This window comes from Chiroxiphia lanceolata, chromosome 19 (assembly GCF_009829145.1).
Source record: "Chiroxiphia lanceolata isolate bChiLan1 chromosome 19, bChiLan1.pri, whole genome shotgun sequence".
NCBI lineage: Eukaryota > Metazoa > Chordata > Aves > Passeriformes > Pipridae > Chiroxiphia > Chiroxiphia lanceolata.
This window is the reverse complement of record NC_045655.1, coordinates 9,043,187-9,061,617: the sequence shown is the minus strand read 5'-3', so window position 1 is coordinate 9,061,617 and position 18,431 is coordinate 9,043,187. Positions and strand designations below refer to the sequence as shown.

General features: G+C 42.1%; 1 protein-coding gene across 1 annotated transcript in view; it reads left to right on the top strand.

Moving 5' to 3' along the window:
- Positions 1-18,431, top strand: part of SMURF2 (SMAD specific E3 ubiquitin protein ligase 2) — a 59,056-nt gene that overhangs the window by 34,984 nt on the left and 5,641 nt on the right. Inside the window, exons 6-16 of the mRNA XM_032706548.1 lie at positions 3,152-3,236; positions 4,507-4,590; positions 6,077-6,279; positions 6,501-6,585; positions 8,634-8,792; positions 12,711-12,921; positions 14,669-14,772; positions 15,684-15,798; positions 16,205-16,383; positions 16,884-17,021; positions 17,227-17,347. Of these exons, the coding sequence (XP_032562439.1) occupies positions 3,152-3,236; positions 4,507-4,590; positions 6,077-6,279; positions 6,501-6,585; positions 8,634-8,792; positions 12,711-12,921; positions 14,669-14,772; positions 15,684-15,798; positions 16,205-16,383; positions 16,884-17,021; positions 17,227-17,347 (1,484 nt within the window). The remainder of the gene's footprint in view (positions 1-3,151; positions 3,237-4,506; positions 4,591-6,076; positions 6,280-6,500; positions 6,586-8,633; positions 8,793-12,710; positions 12,922-14,668; positions 14,773-15,683; positions 15,799-16,204; positions 16,384-16,883; positions 17,022-17,226; positions 17,348-18,431) is intronic.

Below are 18,431 nucleotides of genomic sequence, written 5' to 3'. Positions count from 1 at the left end.
AAAAACCCCAAAACAAAAATATTTTAATAAGTGTTGGGGCAAATAAGACTATAGATGATAAAAAAAATTATTGAAAGTTTTTAATTTTACTGTAAAGAATGGTGACATTTTGAGCCTGAACTCCCTGTGGAAAACTGACTGCAAAATCCTTGGCCACTGAGAGCTTCAGCAAATCTGTGCTTCTTGGAAAAGGGTGAAGCATCTTGCTGTGACAGGAGGGAATTGCTGTCTGGGGTGACTTGGTCAATTCATTTTGTGTTTTCACGGCTTATTAACAAGTCTGTCACCAACCTCAGTAGCTGGGCTTTGTCATTCTGTGAACTCATAACTTAAGAATTAAAAAGAAGGTGGCAAATTGGAAAACAGGTATCCATAAAAAACTTCAGGAACATTCTGGTGCATTCTCAGTTTTGTGAAGGCTGTGTTTCTAACAGGCCACGTAAGTCAAAAGTTGGTCAGGATAAGGAAGGTCTTTATTTTCATAAAGCAAGGTGTTAATGAGAATGTTCAGACATGGGGCAAAGTGAATTTTCATGCTCAGTTTTATGTTCAATTCATAATTCAAATTATATCCAAGCAGCACTTTCGTCAGCCAGGTAAAAACATTGAAACATCAGCCAGCAAACAGGGGCTTCAGCATGTTTGTTTGCTTTCTTCAGTGCTCTGTTGAATAATACCTCTGACTTTCCCTCTTTATGTTGCTTTATCCATCTGTCTCATCCAATCTGCAAGGGCTTGCACAGCACTAAGATGAGAGTGTGATGGCACAGGAGAGTGAAATGGTGGTAGAAATGTGGAATTCTCAGTGCATTGCTGACACTTCAGGCTGTTCTTGAGTGTTAAATTTTCCATATGAGCTTGCACAGAAGAGTAAAGGATAAACCAGCCTCTTTTGTAGGGTGTGTTATGTTGTGGGTTTGGTTTGCTTTTTGGGTTTGCTCCAGTGTTCTGGTCCCCTGAGCAGCGAGAGTGGGTGGGTGAGGTTTTGTTAGTGGGGTTGCTTTTGAGAGGGGACTGAGCCCAGCTGACAGGAGAGCTGGTCCAGGGTGTGCTGGGAGCAGGGAGCTCCTCTGCCCACACCACAGAGCAGGGACTGTGCTCCCATGCTGCCCTCCAGAGTATGGAACACACATCCTGGTCATCATCGCTTGGGAATGCTGGCATTCATTAAAGGAAAGAAAAAAACCAAACCAAAAACCCCACCCCAAAGCAGAAAGGTCTCAAGGCTACTGGGATGCCAGATGGGAAGCCTGGGGCAAATCCATTGCAGTGTGCAATGGCCAAGAGACTTCAGAGAGAACTGGGGAGAGACAACTAGTCAGCAGTGTGGGCATGGACTGGACTGACGGGTTGGCTTAACCTGCTGTGCCCACACAAAGTGGTGTGGCCAGAGCAGCACTGGCTCTCTGGGGATCCCTGAGCAGCAGGAGCTGCTGGATCAGGCATTGAACCCAGGGAAAAGCACCTTGTCAGGTTACAGCAGAGACCCAGAGCAAATCTGTGTGTTCTGCTTCCTGCTGTTCTCGTCAGAAAGGTCAGCTTTGCTCAGTCATGGCTCTGGTTTAATTTAATGCATCCTTGGTAAGATTCCAGGGACTCCTGTCTTGTTTTATTTAAGTTGTCATTATTAATCTTCTTATATTTTAATCTTTCTTCATGAATGCAGTTTTGTTGAATGGGTGAATTGAGCTTGAGTAAAACTGGATAATTCCACTGCAGTTGTTAGATGGTGGAGAAATCTAGGTTAAAAATAAGTAAGAAGATAGAATAAGTTGTAAATAATACTCTCAGTTCTTCAAAGGATAAACTGTCTTAAATTAAGAGACTGTGCAAGATTTGAAACCAGTACTAAATTACATTTAGTAATTTAGTACATTCAGCAGATGATAACCTTGCAAATCGAGTGCTTGCCTACGTACAACCATGGGAACTTGGAATTTGTGGGGTTCTTGCAGAATAAATACATAATCTAAAATTTTGATTTGGTTGAAATTAAATTGTTTTTCTCTCCATTTTGTAACATTAGTATACATGGAAGACTAAGAGTTAATTTGGATTAGGAATGCAGCAGGTACTGCAGGGCTCCCTGGGTTGGTCTGTTGAATTCTAAGCTTCAAAACATGTTGTTGAAAATTTGGAGACTCAGGCAAAAGCTGCCAGTTCTGCTCCAACTTTTGAAACTTTTGTGATCTTGACCAAAGTTTGGTTGCATCCAGGTTAAGGCCTGTAAGGTCATTTCACTGCATTTAAAATAGGATTTGAAGACAGTTGTCCAGAGGTACATTAGTGCCACCTCAAGAAATGTGGGCCACAGCACGTATTGAGCTTTGTAAGCAATTGTTTTATTGTTAAAGGCATAACAAAACATCAAAAAAGCACCCCAACCCTGCAGGAACACGAGTGTCATAAATTATCAGATTGGACACTTGCAAATTGTGATATTGGGAACAAAAGCAGCCTAAAAAAAAAAAAAAATCTTTGTTTTCATAATTGCAGTACAAAAGCTTCAGGCATAAATATCCATTACAATGAATCATGTAAAAAAAATAAAAATTAAATTAAAACCCCAGTGAAGGAGTTTTGCTGAGGGCAGTGAGGGCTTTTCAGGGTGCTTTGTGTGGGTTGCATTTGACTTCTTACCGCTGGTGTTGGAAATAATAAACCAGACATGCAGTGCTTCTAGCAGTTACATTTTGCCTGGTTTTTGTGTTTGCGAGGATGTGGCACACAAAATACATAAGGAGGAATCAAAACCAGAGAGAATTCCTTATTTTAGCAGTTCTCCTGTTGGCCCTGTCCCAGCCATGTGTGAGGTGAACCCTCTCCTGCCACCAGTCAGGTGTCAGAGTCCACCTCATATGGAGAAAAGTTAATGGCTTCAGATTTCACTTCTTTTTCTGCCTTAACTTGCATTCATATTCTTTCATTTTTAATATTCTAACTTTTTTTGGAAGTGAGATGTATGTTTTCATGCATGGAATTCTCTCCACTGTTTCTGTATGACCGTCTTTGATTTTTGTGAGAAGGAAAAAAAACATCCAGAGCATGGCTCAGCTTAGTCCTCCCAAGTTGTACTGATTCTCTTTCAAATGTAAACTGTCATTTGCATTCAGATGTCATATCTTTAATAATTCTTTTATTATCTTAATAGTAAGTCTCCAGTCCAGGGACCGAATAGGCACAGGGGGACAAGTTGTGGATTGCAGTCGGTTATTCGACAATGATTTGCCAGATGGGTAAGCAGAGATCACTGTGATGTGAACACAAATACAGCTCATCCAACACACTTTGCACTAAAGAGAAGTCAGTGTACAAATAAATCACTTTGCTTTTGTTCTTGCCCTGAGAGTTCTGCAGTTTTGCATTCAGGAGCAGGAGCAAAGCCAGCTGGGACACACAGAACAGTTATCGGTTAATAGGGATGTGGCTTGTATGAATAAATGCATTGAAAAACACACTCAGCTAAGAAAACATGTCTTTCAAGTTTTAAAATTGATAAATTAATATAATGTTAGATCACAGGCAGAGAATTGACTTCTCCATGTAATAGTTTTCTAGCGAGGAAGTGACCACAGGGCCTGGCTGCCTTCTGTTTATCATATATACACTGTGATAAACATGGATCACATTTTATTCCATGGGTATCACAGTGAAGAAAACATGATTAGAAAAGGTCTGCACTCAGCCTGAGTTCTCACTGTGTTTACCTACCAAAGGCTGGGTTTAGGGTTCTGGTTTGTCCCTGTGAGAGTTAATGACATCATTATCACCTAAAACAGCAGGAAAATGCTCTGGTTTAGGTTCTGGTGCTGTCAGCAACTTCTTCAGAGCAAACACAGGCCTTCTAAATGTGATTCTTGGCAGGTAAAGACAGGAGAAATAGAGTTTTCAGATGATGAATTTTGAAATGCAAATTAGCATCTGAGCCCTAAACAGCATTCTTTTGTTAATTTGGAGTCCAGATAAGTCAAAAACATTTTTGAAAATGCTTCTAAATCTTCACTTCAGAATGTTCCTTGCATAAATATTGCTCACTTAATTGTGTGACTGCAAAGCTTCCTGTGCAGTCTCATGTGTTTTGGAGTGCAAAATTAATAATAATTAAAAAGTCACATTATTTGAAGCTGACCTTTTAATGAAAGCAAGTGGTGCGTGAAGATGCTGTGAAAGCACTTGTTAGAGTCAGTGGTCAAAACAACTTAAATGCATTATGAAACATGCTGTTTTCAAGAAGTTTCTTTATGTGGCTATTTGGATTTAATTAGAACTCAAGCAGTTATGGAACATGAAGGTGTGATATTGTTAATGATGTGCCTGGTTCCAAGGGAAGAATATGTTAAATCATTTCTGAGTTCAGCTTTCAGTTGTTTCCTGTTACCTTGTTCAGCCACCATGATTCATAACGGTGCAGGTCTTCCTGAGTTGGCATTTATGTTGGAAACATTTTGTGCCCTGGTTTCCTGGAAATACCACTCATTGCCTTATCTCTCCGTGCCTGGATTGCAGGTGGGAGGAGCGGAGAACTGCTTCTGGAAGGATCCAGTACTTAAATCACATCACACGGACAACTCAGTGGGAGCGACCGACACGGTGAGGGATTATTTGGGAGACTGAGGATGGGATGAGTTTTGCTTGCTGGGCACTGGTGATTCCAGGTGGCTCTAACAGGGGTACTGGCCATTCCTCCAAGTCACTCTGCACAAGGTTGTGCTTTCCTTCTTTGGCATCCTACTGCCTAATATTTAACTCACAAGATCATTCAGAGTTGATTTTTTCCCTCCTCTAATAGCAGCATTTTGGTTTTCTTGAAGAAATGAGATCATTAGTAGCTGTGAGACATTGCCTCTGTCCATGCCATGACCATGTAACCCAGAATAGTTAGGGCTGATTGTTATAGAGCATGTTTCAAAATCATTTCAGTCACCTTTTCTGGTAACTGTACATGTGTGTTGTGAAGCTGTTCCTCAATGTTATGAAGCTGTTCCTCAAACCAGTTCTGCTGTTACCTGAATTGCAGGCAGTGTCGTTGCAGATTTTTCAGACTCTTCTGCAGACTCTCTGTTGCCTGCAGTGTCTTTTCCATTCTCAATGTTATTCTGGTCTCTGCATGGATATATTTGACTTAAAATAATCTGTACTGTTAACACTGCCAGCTCTCATGCAGTTTTGGAGTGAAGGGATTGAACAGCTTTTTAATTTACCTATTTTTATTTTTTCTGGTATGTTAAAATACCTGCTCTAAGCTCCAGACACATTAACAGTGGAGAAACAAATGTAAACTGTATAATTTGTTTTGGGGATTTCAAGTGACCTTGTCAATCCCCCTTTAACCCATTTTAAATCCTTTTGGGAGCAGCACTGAGAGATGAAATCACACAGTTCAGTGTTCCCTCTTGCAGTCGAGCTCTCAAGAGCAACAGCTTTTTATCTTGCTTCACCCTTTTTCAGCATCCTCTTCTAATAACCTTCCTTAAAAACTAGAAGGAATAACAAGGCCTGGTCACTTCCTGAGCCATATGAAGGCAAGATGAGAAAGTTTGGGGGTGAAGAGGAGATTGAGGGGAGACCTCATTGCAGTTACAGCTTCCTCGTGAGGGAAGAGGAGGGGCAGGCCCTGAGTTCTGCTCTGGGGGGAACAGGGACAGGACCCCAGGGAATGGCTGGAGCTGTGTCAGGACAGGGTCAGGTTGGATCTCAGGCAAAGGTTCTTCTCCCAGAGGTGGTTGGGCACTGACCAGGCTCCCCAGGGCAGTGGGCACAGCACCAAGGCTGCCAGAGCTCCAGGAGGGTTTGGATGAACCTCTGGGGCACAGGGTGTGAATCTTGGGAATAGGCCTGTGCAGGGCCAGAAGTTGGACTGGGTGGTCTTTGTGGGTCCTTCCAGCTCAGCACATTCTGTGATTCTCAGTGATTCCTCTGGTGAGCCCAGAACAGCAGCTTTGCTCCAGTGCAGGTGTCCTGCTTGGCGAGGCAGCGGCTCCCGCAGAGCTTTCCCGAGAGCCCCGAGATGAAGCTCCCACCAGGTTTGTCCTGTGGCCCACATCCAGTGAGGGTGCAATGTTCCCCTTTTCCCCAGGCCAGCATCCGAGTACTCCAGCCCAGGCAGGCCACTGAGCTGCTTTGTGGACGAGAACACTCCGATCACAGGCACCAACGGCGCGACCTGCGGGCAGGCGTCGGACCCCCGGCTGGCTGAGAGGAGGGTCCGGTCCCAGAGGCACAGGAACTACATGAGCAGGACACACTTGCACACTCCTCCTGATCTACCTGAAGGATATGGTATGAAAATCAGAATTCTTTAATGTGGGGGGATCTCCAGAAACTGGGAAAATGGGATGAGTCTTCTCCTCATACGTGAGATCCTTTTGATTCCTCAGTTTAGGGAAATTGGTCTTTGTGAGCTTTCATATTGCATTTTTTTGTTCTTAACATTGATTAATTCATTGGTTTTCATGTTGCAGTTTTGTTCTTACATTTATTAATTTGTCTTGACTTCACAGAACAAAGGACGACTCAGCAAGGTCAGGTCTATTTTCTGCATACTCAGACTGGTGTCAGCACGTGGCATGATCCAAGAGTACCCAGGTAAGAAATGATGGAAGTACCCCTAAGGTTCACATAAAAATCATTTAAGCACTGCTCTCCTCTGTCTAATATTATATTCCTGATTCTTGGCCCTTAATATGTCATTTTAACAAGTCATTCATCAAAATCAATGAGTGTCTCTTCCTCGGTTCTTCAAGTTGTTATTTTTAATGAAAGATGGAAAATGAAGAAAGAAATTACAGTAGTGTTTTGCAAACAGGTATAGTTCACTGATTCTAGATATTGCATGTGAATTAGAGCCAAGTCCAGATTTTAATACTCTGCAAAATAATGAAACAGTAGGTAGAATCTGAACACTTCCAGAAGAAGTTTTATTGAGATACTCAGTGAAAACTGGGTTGGATTTGAACAGTCAAACTGCTATTCCTGTTGCAGCTCTCTCAACACTTGGGAGAAGATAAATATGAAGTCTTTTTGATTTAATGTCCTTATTTACACGATACACATGTACATATTGGTCATTACTGTACACAGGATTATTTCTCATGTTTGAAAGGAGAATAATGGAAATTATTGATAGCTTCTGATTGTTCTTTATATAACCAAGAAATCCTGTTGAAAACACTTGGCTCTTAAAGCCTGTGGATGGTGGTGTGAGATGTGTGTGGTTTAAAACTGGCAGCCAGCGCTGGCATCTGTGAGAACTGCACTAACTTTGACAATCGCTGATGTTCCTTCCCATGGAAATGGGTGTCCCAGGAAGAATGAAATGCCTCATGGCCACAACTTCATTGTGTTTGGAATTAGTCTTTTGTTCCTGTTTCTGTGTTATGAGACCATCCCTTGCTTTGATGTGTTACCTGCAGGCCTGAGGCTGCAGTTGTGCCTTAGGAAGCCCATGGCTTGTGTATTATCCAAGATCAGGCACTGGAAAAAAATATTTGAAGAGTAATCCTTAAGTTTGGGGTGTTATAGTTCTGTGTGCAGTCTAAGTTAGCTCTGCCCTGAGGTGTGGCAGCACAAACTGCATGAGCATGTCTGAGAACAAAATTTGGCTGTTTGCATGAGGGTGGAATTGATGTCATTTCTGGGGAATATTGTATTTTTATGCTAATAGCCACAATCATGTAGTCAACAAAAATGAGCCCTGTGGTCCAGCAGCAGTGTGTTTATGGGGAATAGCAGCAGGAGTTCAGTCCCAGAGCTTAGTGTTTCCATTAGTGACTCTCCAGTCTCTGGAATCCCTGCAGGTGGCACCTTTTGAGCCATTCTGTCCCTTGGCTGTTTCCTCCCTCAACTCCCAGGACACTGGGAGAGCTGAACCTTTCGAAAGAGCTGCCCTGGACAGTGCGAGGGATCTGAGGTGTGAATTATGTCCATGAATAATCAGTGAGTGGACATTTTTGGAGACCAGTATTTATTTTCAGTGAAGCTCTGGAATGAATCTGCATCTTTCTAATTTCAGCAGAATTTTTCTTGAGGCCTACTGAGCCACCTCTGCATTGCTTGGGGCAGAGCTGAGTCATTGTTCAGATAATACTTGATTTGAAATACTTTGTTAGAGAGCTGTTTGCTTCCCACCAGCACTTGGGGTTTGGGGGCAAAATTGCCAGTGCCATAGACACCCATCCCATGTGTAATTCTTCATGGAAACTGTAACTCTACAGAAATATAGTTTTGTTTTGTAGGAGTTTATTATAAAGTGTGATTCACAGTTCCTTACGTGACTAATGTTGTTTTAAAAATGCTTTCTTGTCAGAACTGGTGCAGAACTGCAATTCCATTTTGACATATATGGCAATGGCCTTTATTTTTGTTTGAAGCCTGTATTAATTTAACAGCTGAAGTTGGTTTGTAAAAATGAGGGTTATTTGATAAGGACTTTTTTCCCCACGGCATGTGTTCTGGGATGTGTGTTTTTGCTGTGGTGGGCTTGCACCTTGGGAGTAGAGATTCCAGCTGAACAGCTCAAGTTTCTGAAACAATACATTTTCTCAGACTTCATGGAATTGTTCTGTTACATTTACGCTTGTTTGGCTCGGAGGCCAATTGCTGAGGTATTTTTCATTTTATATTTGTTTTTACAGGGATCTTAGCAACATCAATTGTGAGGAGCTTGGTCCACTGCCTCCTGGATGGGAGATCCGAAATACAGCCACAGGCAGAGTTTATTTTGTTGACCATAACAACAGGACGACGCAGTTCACAGACCCGCGGCTCTCTGCGAACCTGCACTTAGTCTTAAAGTGAGTCTCAGGTCTTAAGCTGAGTCTAAAGTCTCTGCACATGTTGAGTGCAATGGAGAGAAGAAGGTGACTCTCGGGGTGCTGGGTTTATATCAGGATTCATTCTGCCTTTCAGGGTGATTTAAGGAGTGTTCTTCCACAGCAAAGACCAGTTTGGTTGCTCTTGAAAACAAATCTCAAGGAGCATTTAGGCAGGAATGTGGCTGGTGTGATGCAGAGGGGGAGGGAAGCAAGTACTGTCCCGTTGGAAACATTGGCCCGTGAATTTTTTTTTTTTCCTAACAGCAAGCGGGACACTTTGTTTTCTTTATTCTTCATTCTATTTCAGTTGTGGAGAACTTGTTTTTAAAATATGACGTTGCACGTGAGCCAGTGGTGTGAAATACTGATGGCTTGGTGCACAACTGCCCAACTATCCTCCTGGAATAAAGGAGGAATAATTCAGCTCCTCCCTTCAGATTCAGAGCAGGCCTAGTTGAGATGCTGTCAAAATAAAACCCCAACAATTTAAATCGGTTTTTTTACGAAAAGAATAAAATAGAATAGGCACTGCATTTTTTCTGCCTTAGTGGTTCAATATCACGTTTTCATATCTCAGTTTTCAAAAGAGAAGGGGAAACTCAAAAAGAATTCTGGCTCTTGTTTTATTCCCTCGGCACTCGTTACACAGTGGGGATTTTCTACTAAAAATGGAAACCAAAAAGAAACAAACACTTCTCTTTTTGCCCAGACGTGGCTATCGGCTTGGCTAAGCTATTTGGGAGTTTTGACTCTTTTGTTTCTCCTGCTGACACCTTTTAATACTCCTGGGAAACACCTGTAAAGTGTTGAGTGGGTGTTAAGTGGAAGAAACAATGAAGAGCTGGTTACAGGGAAAGCCCTGGGCAAGGAGTAAGTAGGAGGAATAGTCCTTTAAGGAAGTGAATCATTGGCAAGAAAAGCTGAAGGAAAGAATAATGGCAACAGGCACTGAAAAGACAAAACGGAGGAATGGAAAGTAATATCCAGGAGTCAACATGTCCTTTATGCATTACACAAAAGCTGTCTGGCTTTTACCCAATATACACTTGGACTCCCACCCCAACAGGGAGAAGAGTCTAAATATTGACAAATACGTATTTTTGTTTAGAGAAATCAGTGGTTATATATGTGTATGTTACAGGATTTCAGTAAGCTTCCATCATCCATTGCCACTCTGACAATTTTTATTAATTGAAAACAAAGAAATCATTACTAATTTAAGATTAATCCAAACTGGTGGTTTGAAATGAACATTATCTTGAAAATAACTTACCAGTGGAGGAGCATGTTCATGTTTGAAACATAGAAAAGTTCCTTAAATCAATTCAGATTTAGATATTTTACTTGAAGAAATCTTCAGACCCTCTTAGCTACAGCAGTGCTCTTCTTAAACTGTGAAAAATTCAGCCAGCTGGGCTGTCTTTGACAGACTTCACAGGCAGGTTCATTGGGAAATGGCAGAAGGGTCACAGTGGCCAGTTGTACCTGGATTGTGGAGGACAGACACAGAGCTGCCTTTGTCATCTGGAAAATCCAATTTGGCTTCTGATTTCCAGACTCACAGAACCATTTTGCATTTATTTAAACTTAAAGTGCTCCTGCAGTGTGCTGAAGTTTTTTCATTTGTCCATCTGTCTTTCATTAGAGGAGGATTTCAGAAACTCACCCATCAGTGTCATCAGCAAAGTTGCTGCCTGATAAATCATCTCGGGTGTTTATTCTTTTATTGCACCAAACAGGATATGTGAAAGCTTCCCCTGCCTTAAGCCCACCTCCTTGTTTGTTCTTTAAAGAACAACAACAAAAGGAATTTGCCTTGGGCCTGACATTTTGTAAATTTTTTAAGAAAGAATGTAGTATTTGGGTGGGATGGTGTTTTAGGTTCAAAGGCATGAGAAAAAGTTTACTCTCAGTGATACCGACTTTTCTACTGAGCTGAGTAAAGCCCTTTGTTCCTCCAGTGATGACATTGTAAGTTATGAAAACAATCAAACTTGTTACCCAGTTCTGTTTTAAAATATGGACCGAGAGTTTGTGATAGATTTTGATAGTTGTGGCACCTGAAAAGTATTTAGTTGTATCCTTAAAGCACTGTATGGAATCAAGCAAAGTCATTCAGCTGTGCAAACAAACTGAGAAATGAGGTTTAATGACTTTAAGCACTGCAGATTGTTTAGCTAATACTGCACTGATTATTTGTAGTCTAATATGGAGGATGGCATTTTATTTTTCTCCTCCTTGTATTTCCTTATTTTGGGAAGTACTAGGAGGAGAAACATAATGGTTTAATTTTGATGCATAAATCCTAAATTTATGCTCATTTCAGAGATTACATTTCCTTTAAGACTGACTGGCTTTGTGCTTGGGGGACTGTGTCTTTTTACTCTTAAAGGCAGCAGGGATGATGCTCACTTTAGGATACGACCTTCTCTGGTAGGCATATCCAAGGAATATTTTCCCATATTCCTCCCTATGGAATTAGAAAATTCAGAACAGAGCATAAAGATTTGGCTTTAATTTGTCTATCAAGTAAATACAGTTTAAATGACATTCATATTTAAACCTAATTCCAAGTGAACATTGCCATGCACAAATGACACAGAGCCACAATCTGGAACCACAGGAGTGTGTGTCTCTAAATTATTGTAATGACTTGGTTTTTCAGGAAATAAAACTTAAAATAAGCGTAGTTCATTGTAAGACCAATGTGTTCAGCTTGCAAATAAAGTTAAGGTAGCCTTATGTAAAGAAACAACACCAGAAGCAAACAGAACACCGAAAATAACAACACTGAGCTGACTTCTGAAGTTCTGCATCCCAGGACATAGTAACAAAGTAGGATTTCAGTGTGTTGTTCCTTCCTTAGAGCCCAGGATTAAAGAGGTGTTATTATTGCTAACATAGAGGTGAATTTTGGTTGTCCAGGAGAGCTTTCAGCTAGGCTTTGTTTTAAAACAGACAATAGGCTGAAATTATAAAATATATTCAAACTGTTTGGTTCCCTCTAATATTTTTTGGTCTCTGTTGGGGGAAAAAAAAAGTTCCACTGGAGAGCATTCTGAATTGTAGCATTTCTTATTTACACAGTAAATTTAGAGTATTCTCATGTGCTACACACAGAGATATTCTTCTCGTGGTTTAGGGAGAATAGAGTTTTTATCCTGTGTTGTTTGAGAATGCCATACTATAAACCGTAAAAATATCCACTCGCTGTGTGCAAGACACAGAGAGCACATCTCTGCAACATGATCCATTTACTTTTCCTAGTAAGAAGACAGATTTTGTAAATCTCTTCGAATTGCTAGTAAAAATACTTGTTTATCTGTGCCAATTAGTTCCATGTGAACTCCCACATTCCTGTGGTCCAGACTAGGCCAGGTACAAGGGACAAGGTCCTTGCCAAGCTGCCAGTACAAACATCTTTTTGTAAGCTTACTCTTTTCCAGACAAGCCATGTAAAACAGACTATGGTATTGACTGGAGATTAGAGGCAGAGTGTTTGGCAGATCCCTGAATTTTAAAATGGAGGGAGGGAAAACACGCAAAGGAAATATGGAAATGGTATCTGAGAAATTCAGTGTCAGCAGCTCAGTAGTAAAATTGTATGGATAATACCTTATTGTCTGGGCTGTAACCTTTTACATACTTTGCAGAGTAGCACTAAGAGAAATAACAAGCCCTAAAAACAACAGATACTTGCCAAGAAAGACAGAACTACACGTCTTCAGTCAGGATAAAATCTCTCTGAATTGATCCTTTACCGGCCCCGGACGGACGTTTTTAGTGCAATCACCGTAATAATCGCAGTAAATTGAAAGTGTTCAGATACAAAGCTTGACCTCTGAGAGGAGAGGGGTATGAACTGAGTGTGTGCAGCCAGTGTGTGTGTGTTTGCAGCCGGCAGAACCAGCTGAAGGACCAGCAGCACCAGCAGCAGCAGCAGGTGGTGTCCCTGTGCCAGCTCCCGGACGAGGCCGAGTGCCTGACGGTGCCGCGCTACAAGCGGGACCTGGTGCAGAAGCTGAAGATCCTGAGGCAGGAGCTGTCCCAGCAGCAGCCCCAGGCTGGGCACTGTCGCATCGAGGTCTCCAGGGAGGAGATTTTTGAGGTAACTGGAGGTTTTTGGCCCCTTTCTTAACACGGAGGGAAGGGCAGGAGGGTCGTTCGTAACGTTCGCTCGGGTGGAATCTCGAAGGCTGCGGTTGAAGCTGGAATTTTGTGAAAGAGGAAGCATTTCAAGGGGATGTCGGCTGTGTAATTAAAGTAAATTTAAGATTAAATAAAGAACCTGGAGAAAAATCTTGGAAATCTGGGAAATCTGTCAGCTGTCAGGTGCTGTGTGTGGTTACTGAGCCAGTAAAAAAACTACTCTGATTTCAGCCTTATCTCAGCATGTTCAGAGATAACTTCCTTCACACTGGTGTTTAAGATTAAAAAAATGAGACTCTATTGCAGAGATTCTCCATGTAGGAATGCATTGGTCTACAAAGTATGTATTTACCCTATGGAGAAGAAGAAAACCAAGGGGTGCTTTCTCTGTGGCTGGAGATGTAGAGCCTGTGGCAGGGACTGAGGAAGGAGTTCAGGCACTTCATGGATCTGAAGATCCTGCCTCACTTCTTCCTTGGATGTATGTCTGTTCCAGAGGGGATGTTACAAATTGAACACCAGTTATTAGTGCTCTGAGATATATGGTACCTGAGGTAAAATTACTGTTTAACAGGGTTCCTCTTCAGCCTTTGGATTACTTATTATCAATCTCAATTCTAGTTGACTTTTTTCTTTTCCTTTTTGTTGTTTTCTCCAGAATCAGACCAATTATATGAACTGTATGGGCATCTGAATGGCCAGTGGGTGCCCACTGTGGGATATCTGCCTTCTGGGTTTGGGGCATTATTCAGCAGAATCATTCTGTTGTCTTGATTAAACACAGTTATACTTCATTGGCCTTTCCTGGAGAACAGTTTGTCCTTTTGAGAACTTTCACCCATCCCACCCATCCCTGTTGCATTTTTACCCCACCCACAGACTTGATCACCCCTCTGTGTTGTCACAGTTTTTCCCAGCCAAGAAGGATTTGTGTTGGTCTTCCCTTTGGAGACAGTCAGACTGGTTCATAAGCAACTGAAAAAGCAAGGGAGGGAAGGGGACAGCACTGGGAATTTTGTGTTCTTGTTCAGTCCAGTGTGTTGGGTCCCAGCACACCCACCTGCCTCTTCTGTCCTGCAGAGCCAGAGGTTGGAGCTGATACTGGATATAAATAAGAACTCAGCTTTTTTTTTTTTGTTGTTTAATTCCTTTTTAAAAATGAGCATTTGTTCTGCCTTTCAACTTTGTTTCTGTGTTTTCTTGGTGAGCTCTTACTGATAGAGGAGTAATTCTGTATTTACTGGGATGGCATTGCTGCTTCTGTTCTTAAGGTGTTTCCTGATGGTTGGCACGTGTGTTATGCCCAGAGGAGGAGCTCCTCTGTTGCTTTTCAGGCTGCAAAAATTACAAGCCTTTATGCAAAACAAAAGGAGTTTACTGACACAGATTTTAATTTTTTTATAAGTTCCATGAGAATGAGAGAGGGAACATTCTGCTCACTGTTCACCTCTGGATATTGAACAGGAGGTGGATCTTCTCCTCTCTGTTTTATTTGAAAATTATACTGTCCAACATTATCACATTTTTAGAAAATGAAGTAACAGTCTGTGATTTGAGAAACTGGTTGGTATTTAGGAAAATAGTGTCCCCTTTAACAGTATCCCCTTCAGACTGTGATCCTGAGACTCCCTTCCCTTCCAATACACAGCAGTAGCTTCCAGCCTGTAAGGAGCAGTTTAATGAAAGGAAGTGTTGTGTGTTTACAGGAGTCCTACAGGCAAGTCATGAAGATGAGGCCAAAAGACCTGTGGAAACGATTAATGATCAAATTCCGTGGGGAGGAAGGCCTTGATTATGGAGGAGTTGCCAGGTAAAGTCACTCCTCTGCCTCTTCCCTGCACCCCAACCCCGCTGACAACCCCCGTGCTTTGAACCCTAAACCAGCCTGGTGTCAGCCCTGGTTCTTTGACATTATCCTTATTTATATTTATTTCTGTAACAGATTGTATTTCAGAGGAATATATAGCTTTAGATAGTCTTTTGAAAGAAAAACTGCATCAAAAAAGCACTGATTTTTTGGAAATAAATCAAAACACAAGTTACAGATCACATCAGACATCTGTGACACAGGTTTTGATATCTGTTGAAATTACTGTCTTTGGTTAGTAAAGTTTGGGTGCCTGAGAATTTATACCACTAAGTATTCAGGTTTGTGGAACAATTTTAAGCAAAAAATATGGTTTTTTGCAAATTGTCACTGCAGTTTGAAGCAAGATGTTAAAAACGAGCAGTTGGTGGGCAATAGTCTGTCAATAGTCTGAGGTTATTCTTCACTTATAAAAAGTGACATTCCCAATTCTCAGACCATTATTTATTGATTTGTGATTATGTAATTAAAACTCAAACCAAATATATTCATTACCTAAGGGTGGTTTATATTAAAAGGTTTGATTCTAAAAGTCTGTGTAATATGGTCAAGTGAATACGTGGTGTCTTGTCTTGGTGTGTAATGGATGAAGGAGAATCACAGTCAGAAACTCTTGGAAATAAGTAACCTGGAGAAAAATCTTGGAAAGCTGGCAAATCCATCAGCTGTCAGGTGCTGTGTGGTTACTGAGCCAATAAAAATAATTCTGATTTCAGCCTAATCTCAGCGTGTTCAGAGATAACTTCCTGCACATTTATGTTTAAGATGAAAAGAATCAGACTCTGTTGCAGAGATTCTCAGTGTAGGAATGCGTTGGTCTACAAAGTACCAATAAATTGTTTTCTTTTCTCCAGGGAGTGGCTCTACCTGTTGTCCCATGAGATGTTGAATCCATATTATGGGCTCTTCCAGTATTCCCGAGATGATATTTATACCCTGCAAATCAACCCCGACTCCGCCGTCAACCCGGTACGGCGGTGCCTGTCCTGGGGATGAGGGCTTTGGGGCTGAATTAAACACATCTGCAGAGCCTTCCAGGCTCAGGAGCCAAATTCTGACACTGGTGTTGCTGGACACTGGATCTGTACAATTACATGATAATTCAGTAGTGATCAAAGAAACTTCTCAAATCTGTTCTTAATTTTCCGTAAAGATGTTGATTTATGTTTCCTTTGGGAGAAATGAAGTCTGTTTTGATTCTTACTGGTCTGACTTCTGGACTGGGAGCAAGATGTGTGTGAAAACAAAACCAAACGCTCTGGGTTGGGTTTGGAGTTGTGTTTGTTTTTTTTTTCTTTTCTTCGTATTGAAATTTTATCTCCTGCTCAGCAGCCATGAGCTGGAGGTCTGACTTTGTCCCTCCTGTCCCTTCCAGGAGCACTTGTCCTATTTCCACTTCGTGGGCCGGATCATGGGCATGGCTGTGTTCCACGGGCACTACATCGACGGGGGCTTCACGTTGCCTTTCTACAAGCAGTTGCTTGGGAAGCCAATCACTTTGGATGACATGGAATTGGTTGATCCTGATCTTCACAACAGCTTAGTCTGGATACTGTATGTACTCTGTAGTGACCCTCAGGATGTTGGAATGCTTTCTCAGTTATGTGATCGTGGTCCTAAATCCAGTGGAAATGAAATGTGTTTTAATCTCTTGGTCAGACTTAAGAAATATCTTTCTTGCACAATTCAGCTTCTTTAAGGCTAAAAATGATCAAGGCATTCAAATTCGGGGGACAGGAGGGGAGTTGATAAATTTTAATTTATTAATGTTGCCTATTATTAATTTTGCCATTATAAAATATGTTACATTTTAATAACAGTAACACGTTATTAAAGTATAACACTGAGTAACATGTTATTAAAATATAACATTGAAACTCTGATAACGGTTTTAAAATACAACACAGGAAAACTGCACGTTCCCCTTTTGCTTCCGTGCAGTGCTTTGAAATGCCATTGAAAAATGAAATTGTGCTTCTGTCAGATGGGTTATGGCTGTGATATATTTGGAGAACGTGTTTTCACTCAGTCCCTTGCTCACTCCTTCCCCCCAGCGAGAACGACATCACGGGGGTGCTGGACCACACGTTCTGCGTGGAGCACAACGCGTACGGGGAGATCATCCAGCACGAGCTCAAACCCAACGGGAAGAGCATCCCCGTGACAGAGGAGAACAAGAAGGAATATGTCAGGTACAGCAGGGGCCTTCTCCTGGTATTTTTTTTTTTTTTTATATTTCCCACGGTGGGGAGGAATTTTACTTGTTGCAGTAATTGTTGCTGTTGTTGGTTTTTCCTGTGATCCTGTCAGCGAGGCCAGGTTTTTTGGGGCTGGATAAGTTGCAGGTTTATTGGATGTGAAACATCTTCCCCAAACCCAATTTGCACTTTTTCACAGACTCTATGTGAACTGGAGGTTTTTACGAGGAATTGAAGCTCAGTTCCTGGCGCTCCAGAAGGGATTTAATGAAGTAATCCCACAACATCTGCTGAAGACATTTGATGAGAAGGAGTTGGAGGTCAGTGCACGATGTTGTTGTGTCGTCAAGTGTAACAAGTGAGAGCCTGAGGCACTTGGAGCCTGAGGAACCCAGAGCTGTGATCCCAGTGCTCCTGGGGCTCCAGGTGTGCTCCCACAGGGAACAGGGGCAGTGTAAGGGTGACCAGGTCAGGCAGCCACTGAGGCTGTGTGTCCTCCCCTGAGAGCCCTGGGGTGTTCCTGAAGGTGCAGGTCCCTGCAGTGACCTCAGGTTGTTCAGACTCTGCTGCTGCAGCAGAATTCTGGTGCAGAGTTCTCACGGTGCAGTTTTGGGATATTTAATTCAGTGCTGCCAGGAAAACAATCTGTCTCTGCCTCCCCCCTCCCAGCACTCGCTCCCAGCCCTTCCTGCACTGCCTTCACTGCTGCCAGGCACATGGGGGGGTTGGCAGAGCTGAGGTTTGGCCCTGTAAATCCAGCAGAAGGAAAGGTGCTGTCACAGACAAATGTGCTTCAAAACATCAGGATTGGCATTTAAACAATATCCTCTGAAGGCAAATCCAGAGATCCCAAGCTTGCTTTAAACTGGAATCTCATTACAGTCTGCCAGCTATGGAGCTGAGGGTTTTGCCATGTAGAGTGGCCACAGGTAAATTATTCACTTGTGCTTCTGTTCCCTGGATGTCGGTGATTGCTCCTCCTTTATCCCAAATATTCTCATTCCCAGCAGTGAGCCAGCCATGCCCCTAACCCAGAATCATTTTGCAGCTGCAGAATAAGAAAGGGGAAGGGCCAATGTCCTTAGTCACAAGCAAATGTCTTCAGAATTATAATCACATCCCTGCTGAGTTTAACCTGATCCATTGTGGATCTCCAGGAGCACTGAAAGCTCTGTCAGGAAAGACTGATCCATGTCACGTGTGTGGTATCACAGGAATAAGATTCCTTTGGGGATCCAGAGTGGCACCAGCCAAACTACACCCTGAGCTACACTCCAGAAAGAAATACTGAGTTCAAATATGAATTATTCCTGCATTTTCATTCAGGGGTAGAATCTGTGCTTCTATTATTAAACTGACAGGCCAAGGCACTTCTGTTTAAGCTTGAAATGGCTGTTTGGGTTG